General features: G+C 49.5%; 1 protein-coding gene across 2 annotated transcripts in view; it reads left to right on the top strand.

Moving 5' to 3' along the window:
- Positions 1–927: 927 nt before the first annotated feature.
- The window catches only part of LOC139049029 (uncharacterized), a 75,113-nt gene continuing 64,549 nt past the window's right edge, over positions 928–11,491 (top strand). The window contains exons 1-2 of one of the 2 annotated variants that reach the window (XM_070524054.1): positions 928–2,454; positions 3,876–4,323. In XM_070524054.1, the coding sequence (XP_070380155.1) occupies positions 1,061–2,401 (1,341 nt within the window). In that variant the 5' untranslated portion in view covers positions 928–1,060 and the 3' untranslated portion in view covers positions 2,402–2,454; positions 3,876–4,323. Of the gene's footprint in view, positions 2,455–3,875; positions 4,324–11,491 lie in introns of those variants that run through there. The other variant, XM_070524055.1, reaches the window with a different exon arrangement.

The raw sequence follows: 11,491 nt of genomic DNA, 5'->3' as shown, positions 1-11,491 counted from the left end.
TTGTCGGGCTGGAATTGTCCTGTTGAGCTCGTGCAAATGCTGCCCGGTCAACCTGAACGAGCGCTTGGTCGGGCTGAGTCGGCCCGACTGCGCGAGGTCGACAACAGTTCGACCCATTTGCAGCGCACCTGTAAACGCTCACTGGTCGGGTTACAGCCAGCGCTGAGACTTGAGCGGAGGCAGTGTGACGCAGTGATTTCTGCACAGTGTAACGGGAAGGCTATCAGTACAAGGCAAAGACAAGCATCTAACCTAATCATAATGACACGACCCATGAAAGACAAGCTGGTGCAGACGGCAAGCGGGAACCGGAAGTGCAGTTTGGACGCGTCGATATCCAGGCACGGCCCTGAGTGCCGTCGTTGTTCAACACTTCTCAGAAGCGAGTTCACGAAAAACGGCGCACCGTCACGCCGTGCTCATTCACTCCGATTTTCTGACTGTCGGGCTCACATAAGTGTAGCCAGTAACCTATAAGTAAGGGTAACCTGTAAGTGTTACCTGTAACCCATTGCCCCTAACTTATAAGGTCAGAGGCTATATCGATTGAAGCTGGCCCCGGTGCATTGTAGCCACACTTGCATTTACATCTCCCGTAAAATCTTATCTCGTGTACGGTATCATATCCACGGGTTCATGCATCTGTAACTGCATGCAGCGAACAAGAAGCCAAAAAGAATTGGGTGAAACGAACGAACAATACCTTCTCACTTCTGCTGCTCTTCATCGCAGTTCGCCGCTTTGCACAATAATCTTTGCCGAGTAAAGAGGGAAAACCCGTTCAAGCACTTTCCGCGAAATGCACGCCTTCGCCCACCTCGCGGAAATGTTTCTTCTCCAAGTCTTGGGAGCGATGACAGCGCCACCGCACCTCTATGACGTCACGTTGCTCGCCCTTAGTGTATCACGTGTGCAACAAACATTTGTCAAAAGTCGCGCCGTAACGCTCTGTTAGCACCATCGCCTTTCCTCCTTGCTTGGCGCCCGCCACTCGAGCCGATATAATTTGCCGAGCGTGAAGCCCTTCGCTAAACAAACACGGCACAGGGACACCGAAATAATGGTGGTGATACGCGCCCACCAAGGGCTGTCTTCTCTGGTCGAGAAGCTAGAAGCTGTGAAATCGGTGCTGACTATTCGCGAACTGGACCTCACTAATTGCATTCTTCTCGAACCAAAGGAATTGCCTCTGCACATCGGCAAATGTAAGGAACTCAAATACTTGCGGTGCGTCGCCTGCCCGCTCAGGCCGAGCGCCCTGCTTGATTTATTGCTAAAACGGCTTCCGCGTCTAAAGGTAGTTGAGTTCACCGTCGTGGCTGAGACGGACGTGGACTCGGAAATAAGGGAGCTGCACAACACCGCGTCGCAAGGGCCAGGCATGCTGGCTCGCAATCTCCGCCGCATATACGCCGAAGTGAGCGGCGACCTGAACTTCAAGCTCCTCTCGGCGCTCCTGAGCTACTGCCCTAAGCTGGACGAGCTACGTGTTCATTTCGTGCGCGGAAACTTCATGAACGCGCTCTTGGAATGTAACGCCATCCTCGAACAGGGCGTCAATTTGGAAACATTCACGTTCTCTTCCGAGATGCCAGCATCCAATCAACGCCTGCCGTCCAAACCTTTGGACTTGAGGAGCTGTACAGCCGTCTGCGCCAACGTCTGCTACCGGAGGTCCAGCAACATGTGGAACTGTGCCCTACTCCGAGATCTTGCACTCGGCTGCACAGATCCCCTCCATTTGCCGGAACAGCTGGTCCTGATTGCCGTCCACCACGCAGAAGGCTTGACGGCGGAATGGATTCGCCTGGCCGCTCTTGGACACTTCTGGACGAATGTGCGCCAACTCTGTCTTCCGCTATTTTCCGCACAGCCCTCTGATTGTGTTTACGCGACGGCGGGCGCCGCGTACCGCGAAAGTCTTCGCGACTTCATCTACGTCAAGCTCCAGGTCGTCGAGCTTAACATAAGCGCGTTCCACTTCGGCCCCGACCTCGAATTGACGGCACTGCTCCAGGACGGCTCGCTGAAGCATCTGCAATCCCTCTCGGTGACCCCTTGCGGGCTTCGCCGTCCGTCAGCTCTGCGCCGTCTGGCACAGAACTGCCCGGACTTCAAAGAACTGGACGTGCGGTTCGATAGGCGGGGTAACTTCTTTCAGTGCGCCGGCTGCGAGGGTCAGTTATTCCTCGATCGCAAAGACATGTTAGAAATGTACGAACCCGCCCCCGTGTTTCACAATGCGCTTGCCAGGCTTACTCTCAGTGACGTGCATGACCACGTGTCCTTTGGTTCATCGAGAGCTGTCCTGCGGTTTCCGTGCGGCTCTCAGGCTGCCCTAGCCCCTCGGAGTCAGAATACACGTCTTTGGGTCAGCTTCTCGCCAGAAACAGCTCGCTGAGTTGTCTCGTGCTTCGACACGATGCCCTGCCCTTCAGCGCGGCGTGTCTGCTGGTGAGTTGGGTTTGATCTACGTGCTTTCGGTGCCACGAGCAAATTTAAGGATGGTTCAGCAATCTAAACGTGTCGACGGGGCCGGAACTAAAATTTCCTCGTTTATAAATTTCATCAGTGAGTTACGTACTGTGTAAAATATGTGAAAAATGGTGGAGGGAGAGGTAGGACAGACCGCAGACTACCAATTGTCGATGAGGATAGCAATAGGGGCTTGTTCCTTTGGCATATCTTATTTTGTTGTGGCGCAGGCTAAACAATGAAAAATACCGGCATATCTCACGCACACAGAGCTGTGTGTGTTAGATGTGCCTTTCTGTTGTCCCTGTTCAGCTTGCGCTACAACTAAATTAGATTACCAAATGTTTTATGGCATGAAACGACAGGAAGCCAATAGATATGTAAGGTAACCGTGTAAGGGCAGGGCATCGTGCTTCGACACGATGCCCTGCCCTTCAGCGCGGCGTGTCTGCTGGTGAGTTGGGTTTGATCTACGTGCTTTCGGTGCCACGAGCAAATTTAAGGATGGTTCAGCAATCTAAACGTGTCGACGGGGCCGGAACTAAAATTTCCTCGTTTATAAATTTCATCAGTGAGTTACGTACTGTGTAAAATATGTGAAAAATGGTGGAGGGAGAGGTAGGACAGACCGCAGACTACCAATTGTCGATGAGGATAGCAATAGGGGCTTGTTCCTTTGGCATATCTTATTTTGTTGTGGCGCAGGCTAAACAATGAAAAATACCGGCATATCTCACGCACACAGAGCTGTGTGTGTTAGATGTGCCTTTCTGTTGTCCCTGTTCAGCTTGCGCTACAACTAAATTAGATTACCAAATGTTTTATGGCATGAAACGACAGGAAGCCAATAGATATGTAAGGTAACCACTAGCACCCCACAGAAATGCACAAACATCTAGAATTGTTTTGCCGCCACTGTGATATTAAGTGCGCACACTTTCATGTCAGAAGCGAACAACAAGAAATGCAGATTACGTGCGGTGCACTACTTGTTGTGCATGAACCAACTAATCCGCAACAAAGTACTTCCGCATTAGGTTCACTGTAGTTGCGTATCTTTCTTGCGACAAATGCTGAAGGTAACTATATAATTACACTCGCAGACACTGTCACCCTCTAACGGCACAAGAAAGGAAAAAATAAATACTGCTCCCCAGAGCTTACTGTTTCGCTCAGAACAGGCAACCAATCGCAACCATAAGTTGCTACATTAACACAAAACCGATTTGCTCCCATCAAATACTTTAGTTTGTCTAGCACAATTTCTGAAAGCTTGATTTCACTTTAAGAAATTTACCCTCTTCCCCTTCCCTTACGTAGAGTAGCAGGCCAGATGCTCCAATATCCGGCCGACCTCTCTACATTTTCCATTCATTAAACTGCCTCTCTCTTTACCGCAGACACAGGCCTGGAAGGGTTAGATACGGGCAACCCAAATTGCTTCGGCAAAACGTCCTAGCCTCTACCCCTCGACTGGCGCACTCGCATGTTGCATCGTTCCTGGGGCTGAACAGCGCAACATAATACGATGGGGAAAAAAAGGGACAGACACACATCCTGTTATTCCGTGATATTTCTGCTCCGCTAATGAACTAAGAAGCCCAAGTACATGCACTGTATGATGCGCCATTACTGAACAGTATCGCCGAGCTGTGCGTGCGGGCGTACAGCGACAGCCTGAAGCCTCACATAAAGTGTGTCCATGTTCACTACCGAAACTCTACCGACGGAACCGAGAAGCGGATCACGTGGATGAAGCAGTGTCGCGTTCCAAGCGGTGGCGTCCTGGTTCGAAACGGTCCCTGCTTCCTGTATTGTTCGACGGCCACGTTCATAGGACTCGCCAAGCCGCTGAATCGAGACTTCACAAACATCTAGATGAAGGCACGGCCGACACGTAATAAAATTTTAGATACGCTTAAAAGTGCCTACAATGATACAGCTTATCATTTGCTTCTATTTATTCGTATCATTGGATGTGCATGCCTTATCCCTTGTTTATTCTTTTTTCTTCCCTGAGTGTCCCTGAGTGTCTGAACTCGCGCAAAATGTGCCCTGCAAAACTGTTTGAGCCGTTTAAATAAATCGCGCAATATGTGAGACCATGCTTCAGGAGCGCATGAGACAAATATTGCTCGCTTTCATGAATCGGGGAACGTACAATGGGGCGTGACGGCCTGTCCAGCTGGCGCTGCGGAAACGCCGGTCAACACAACACTCCGTGATGCGCTTGTCGGTGACGGGTTGTCTAAAAATTCAAAAAAAAAATGGCCTCCGTGATTGGGCAGCGGTTCTCGGAGGTGATGCACGAAGCCCTGGTGGTGAATGCAGTAGAGAGGGAAGCAAAGTTGTATGCCCAGTGCGAACAGGGCGCACGCACAAGGGGCTGCGAAGGGTACTCGGCCAGAGACCAGAGTTGGTCGAGCATGTTTTCGTCCAACACTGAGACATGCTCGTTCCTTTTAAGGGATGTTCTCCAAGAACGCTTAAAAAGAACTTTCCATATAGACCGCAGCGAATTCAATTGTTAGCCGCAGAACCGGAACACTGAAAATTCATAATGTGCAAGCGACTGTTCGAAACGTATACGTGACGTCACGCACGCAGCTTCTCGCCGTGCTGGTCCTCGAACGTGGCCAAAGCTAGGACGACGGCAGTTCAAGGCATCGCATACGAATGGAACGGTCCTTGCTATGCGGTATCCTATTCGGCTCTAGAATTCGCTATTCGAAGTTGTCGAACACCATATGTATAAGCGGACCACTGCAGCTCTTGCAGTCTGCAGGGAGAAACACCGATTCAAGCGGACACCCTTCTGAACCGTTCGGGTGCAGGAGAACAGCGGTCTTTCTGCAAACGATCCAGTTCCTGCACGAACACCTGAAGGACGTCCGTATCACAATAGTTACCAGCTGTTGAGTAAGAATGGCTTGCCTCAGGAAACCGACAAATTGTAACTTAGGAGGATGGTTCGGGCTATTTGGTTTTCCATGAGACCATGTGATGCAGCGCGAAGCGGGACAAGGGATGAAGAAGAACGAGGACAAGCGCTTGTCCTCCTTCTTCTTCATCCTTTGTCCCGCTTCGCACTATACCGCACACTCTCCTACAAATTGGTTGTGTCGATATAGACAAGGCACTCTATTATATCCACAATCTCACCATTGTTGGACACCTTGAGAACGATGTAGCATTGCACTCAGTTCCCGTTTAATGAGCACTATATTGTAGTAAATATATGAAGTGATGTGCTATTCCTTGTTTTACATTACGGTCATTATCAGGGTGACCTAGACGTGATCGCATAGTTTGCGTCACACAAATTTGTCATTAAAATTTCTGAGGTGACGTGACCCTAAGTTATTAGAGTCAAAACATGTATCAATTGAAGCAAAAAAGCCTCTCGTTGTCAGACTCCACAAATATTTAACTTACCAGTGTCGGTGAAAACAAAAGTGCACAACATTTGCATTCTACAGGTGCTAACATATGGAGCAGAAACATGGAGGGTAGCAAAGAAGCTCGAGAACAAGCTGAAGAGGGCGGCCTCCGCAGGAGACACCTGACCCACCGTTGACACTAAATGGTGTCCACATACCCAAGGTGGACAAACTCTGTATTCTGGGTCTCACTTTCCAGAAGGACGGTGCCGGTCTTGCCGCCATTAAAGAACTGCAAGCGACAATCACCCAAGTCGCGCACTTGGTGCGAAGAGTGACAAACAAAAAGCACGGCCTGCAAGAGCAGGACACAATCAGATTAATACAAGCCCTGATAATCAGCAGAGTCATTTACGGCACCCCGTACCTGGGTCTCAAGAACAGCGAGAGAGAAAAATTGAACACCCTAATACGAAAGACCTACAAACTGGCACTGGAGCTTCCACCGACGACGTCGACGGAGAAGCTACTCAGCCTGGGCATCCACAATACTTGGGAGGAACTGGTGGAGGCCCACAAGACGAGCCAGATAGAGCGACTCAAGCTCACCAGCATGGGTAGGGACACGCTAATAAGACTGGGCTACCCAGTTGAATATGAGTTCACAAAACAGCGGGTTCCTCTACCCCTGAGGGAGAAGATCACGGTGGCCAGCATCCTGAGAAAAATGCACCCTGAATACCACAGAGAAAGGAGGCGAGCGAGAGTGAAAGCTCTACGTAAGGCCTACGAAGGACCAAAATAAGGAGAAGTCCGATCCACCGACGCGGCAAAGTACAAGAACAGAGCGGCCCAAGCTATCAGCGTGATCAGGTAGCAGCGGCCTCGGTAAGCACTCCACACACCGACTGCGTCGAAGAAACGGCGATAGCCCTGGCGGCCGCTACGGGTCAACGAGAGGAAGATCTAATCACAATCATCACCGCCTCACAAACAGCATGTAGAAATCACCAAAAGGGCCGCATTTCCAAACAAGCCCTGAGCATCCTCGAAAAACGAGACAATTTTCCAGAACTGTACATTGGCTGTGCCCCGGGACACAAGTCCCTGGCGGGTTACGTAGCGGCGAAAGCCGCTGCCCGAGATCATATTCTCTGGGTTATCCCACCAGGTTCACGAGCACCGGTAGACCAACAAGATAGCGTCCCGAAAAGATACACCGATATCTTGAGCCACTACAGTCTGGATAGGAGGATTTATCCAACCCCGCATCCCCAGCTGACAAGAGAAGAGGCGGTGATCTTCCGAAAACTACAGACCGGCACATTCCCGCACGGCACCCTGCTACATGCCATGTATTCTACGAGCTATACTCACAAATGCGCCTTCTGCTCTACGCCCAATACCCTCTACCACATGGTATGGGAATGTCAACAAAACCCATCAACACCGCCCATCACCGGACCAGCCGTCGAGCAGTGGGAGGCCCAGCTGACAAGCTCGAGCCCTGGAGACCAGCATCGCCTGGTGAGCAGGGCCAAGCTATCAGCTCAGGCCCACGGCATCCTGGACTAAGGACGCCGCCCACCTCGGACGATTTTACCGTCGGCTCATTTCTACTAATAAAGTTTATAATCTCCTCCTCCATCACTCAGTGTCTGAGCTCGCACTAAAGGGGCCCTGCGACGGTTTTTCAGCCGGTAAATCAATCGCGCTAGACGCGAGAGAGTGTTTTCGCAACGCATGGGCCAAAAATTGCTCGCTTTTATGGAGCAGGCGAACCCTCCGTGGTCGCACTTAGTACACACATTCTCTGGGGATGCGAGGGTAACCCTCCCCCCAATCATGAGTGCCGGCTCCCTCCGAGGAGGGTTGAAACCAGCTGCTGACAAGAGCAGACAAGAAAACACAACTTGCACTCGTCTCGTAGGCCCAAGACGTCGCCCCCACCTGGGAGCCACACTAGGCCTGCCTGCCCCAACTTCCAACCTTGCAGTGGCAAATAAAGTTGTTTCTCTCTGTCTCTCACGCTTAAGGGAACGTACAATGTGCCTTGACGGTGTGCCGAGTTGGCGCTGCGGAAACGCCTACCAAAATAACATCCCCTCAATATGCAAAACTAGCGGAAAGCAATTCGCTCCTCCTCCGCTCCAAACCCGCGGTAGTCGCGCCCTTAACAGTAGCTCCACCTATGCTGGCCCTGCCGTAGAAGACGATGGTTAACGCGCTACCGGAGGAAATCAGCGGAGAAGTACCCTATATAGTTTCAGCATAGTGTTTGCGCACATTCTCCAGGACTTTCTACCCAAAAACTTCCGGTTCTTCATGTACTACATTCTCTGTGGGGTGCCAAACGCTGTCCGAAGCCCCTTTCAAAAGAAACTAGTTGAGTAGTGCGAGTAACTTTCTTGCCTTTAATTTTATAAAGTGTTCTTACGGAGCGCGTATGTATGACGGGGGGCGCGCTCTTCCCACAGTGCGAAACCACATAATTTAGCATGAAGTAGATTATTAAAGTATAGGAAGTAATACAGACGGAAACTTAATGTTGTTCTAAAATTTTGCCGTAAATGAAATTCATTGCAATTCTTTGGCACCATGACACTGAATTGCGTGGTCGGTTAGGTTTTGCAATGTAAATATATCGACTTTATCCGCCAACAAATAGGGAAGCGCATAGGCTAATACAATATATAAGTGTTTAATGAAAATAGGTCGGGTATTATGAAAGAGTTTTTCACGTGGGAAGAGTGACCCCTCCCCCCCCGTCGAACCATTGAGCAGAGATCATTCCAAATACCGTAAAAAATAAAATCCACAATAATGTGTATCTTCTTTTTTAGAAAACCATATATAAACGAGAAACCACGTTGAAAATTACCTTTTTAATATTTGTTCCCTTACTAAGTACACATTCATGCACGGCCACAGTCGACATTTTACAAATATTTGCTTAAAAATATCCTTGTTTCACGTACTGGCCATTGAACATTTCTTTTCCACGCAATTATGATTGTTCGGAAACATTTAATAATTTTGGGGGGTCTCGGAAAGGGCCTAAAGCGCGTTGTTGGGTTGAAGGAAGTCTACGACCAATTTCAAACTTCATAAGTCGTTAATCGGATTGTGGTAAGGGGTAGGCTTTACTTACTGGAGCCGAGTGTGATGACCACTGCCAGTGGATTGATCGTCCTCGGGAATTTTGGGGGGTTCAAAACTTAACGGAGTGCACAGCACTATAGTTGTCAAACCACCGTCTAGATGTGGAAGTGGTGGAAGTTATTCCGTGGTGTGCTGTTTTCTGAATGAGGTTTGCAATGGGAGGCGCACTATGCTTTGCTTAGCCCAAGTCCTGAGGACCAGCTACGAGAGCTGAACGGGTCTGGGCTACGTGGAAAATGGTAGCCCGTCTACCTACCGGCATCAACAGCTTGGTCGCCAAAACTAAATTTTACTCGCTAACTGCCAACAATGTGCAAATCAACTGGGAGAAGGATGCTCTGTTATGACCAGTGTGCTTTTTGTAATTGGCAAAAGCGCTGTAGTAATTTTTTTTAGAAATGCCCGAGTAAGTATTATGTTGTGGTCATTTAAATTTATTTGCCTACCCATTGCCCTCGTGGATTTATATAGAATTCGGCGTCTACAAGGAATATCAATCCCACCTGAGTGTCGTAAATGACTTTTCTGCGAGCGTTATTCTAGTATAAATAAATAGAATTAATTTGACAACCTCTAGAGCTTCTTTTGACTATGAAGGTAAATTTATTAAACCCCTAAGAAGCAAGTAGAAGAAGTGATTCCAGAACTTCTCACGACGTTCCCCGCAGGTGCGTCTGCGTCAGCAGGCGTTCGGTGTGTTGCAACACCGCGTACCCGAGCACACGATGGTTGGACCCTCCCGCGTGTAGCCGTGCGCGGCTTTGCCGTGTCCAGGAAAAAGGGGATCCTGGGGATTGAGCCGATGCCGGGTGTTCGGACCGTTAAGGCCCCCCGGCGGAGGCAACACACCTCTTTGGCCTCTGCTTCACGTAGACGGCACCTCCAGGCTGACCCTCCTGGGGGAAATCGGCAGTCGCCTTTTCCTGTGCTCCTCTCCAATCATCGTCTTCCTCTTTCGCCTTTTTCATCTTCCTGTCGTCTATTCATTTCTTTGAATTGCCTTTTTCCTGGGCGGCAAGGGTTAACCTTGTGTAATGTATCTAGTCTTGGGTATATATATATATATATATATATATATATATATATATATATATATATATATATATATATGCTAGGTTATAGTAGGAATGTACTGCTGGCGTATGCAGAATAGAGTATTTCTAATCCTGTGACGACCCCAGGTTGGGCTCCGAGGTGGGTGGCTGGCATTCCTGCCGAATACAGTAATCATATATATGGCTTCCAGTCTCCCCCAACTCCCTGATCGCTCCCTGAAGAGGGGGCCCACCGATGAAATCCTCACCTTTCCCTTGAAACCGAAAGAAATTTTTCCCAAATACCACGTAATACATAGTCAGCATGAAACCAAGACAGTCCGCACAATATCCCCATTTGTTTTCTCAAAATGTTTGACAGAAACAATCGGCCCTGGTTACAAAGTAACTAAAATGGGAAACGGCGACCTTCTTCTCGAAGTGCGTGACAAGCTCCAATACAGCAAGTTGACTAATCTTGTTGCGTTTGGTGACATTCCTGTCTTTGTGGGCCCCCACCGGTCTATGAACACTGTGCGTGGTATCATTTCTGATGACGACCTCCTTGAACTTAGTGAGAGCGAGCTATTGGAAGGATGGCAAGACCAAAACATGGTAAAGGTGCAACGAATTAAGTTAAGGCGCGACAACAGGGAAATTCCAAAAAAGCATCTAATAATACCATTTGGAACAAGTGAACTACCTGATTCATTAGGAACCCGCCGTGGTTGCTCAGTGGCTATGGTGTTGGGCTGCTGAGCACGAGGTCTCGGTATCGAATCCCGGCCACGGCGGCCGCATTTCGATGGGGGTGGAATGCGAAAACGCCCATGTACATAGATTTTGGTGCACGTTAAAGAACCCCAGGTGGTCAAAATTTCCGGAGTCTTCTACTACGGCGTGCCTCATAATCAAAAAGTGGTTTTGGCACTTACCCTATAAACGCCCATAATTTTTTTATTCATTAGAGACGGGATATGGAAAACTACGTGTACGACCGCACATTCCCAATCCGCACCGATGCTTCAAGTGTCACCGTTTTGGGCATGAGTCGCAGAGCTACCGAGGGCGTGCTACTTGTGCAAAATGTGCATCTAAAGACCACACTTCAGACAACTGTTCTGCCACAACCCACTGCGCTAACTGTGAAGGAGACCACCCCGCCTATTCACGATCGTGCCCGTCATGGAAGAAAGAAAAACAAATAATCGAACAGAAGGTCAAACTAAACATCTCTTTTCCAGAAGCGCGCAAGCGTTTTAGAGTCCACAACCAATCGAATCCGTCCTACTGTGATGTGACGCGCCGGGGGGCAGCGCCACATCTTCTGGCGGCCGCGCAAGTCACACGAAGTGTGACGGCGGTGACGCCATTAGCCCCCTGGCGGGAGCAGCCACTGCTCTTCCGGCCCCTACCACGAAGGGCCAGCAGACCTCCGGT

Source organism: Dermacentor albipictus, chromosome 8 (assembly GCF_038994185.2).
Source record: "Dermacentor albipictus isolate Rhodes 1998 colony chromosome 8, USDA_Dalb.pri_finalv2, whole genome shotgun sequence".
In the NCBI taxonomy this organism is placed as follows: Eukaryota; Metazoa; Arthropoda; class Arachnida; order Ixodida; family Ixodidae; genus Dermacentor; species Dermacentor albipictus.
The sequence above is the reverse complement of the archived record's forward strand: the minus strand, read 5'-3'. Positions and strand labels throughout refer to the sequence as shown.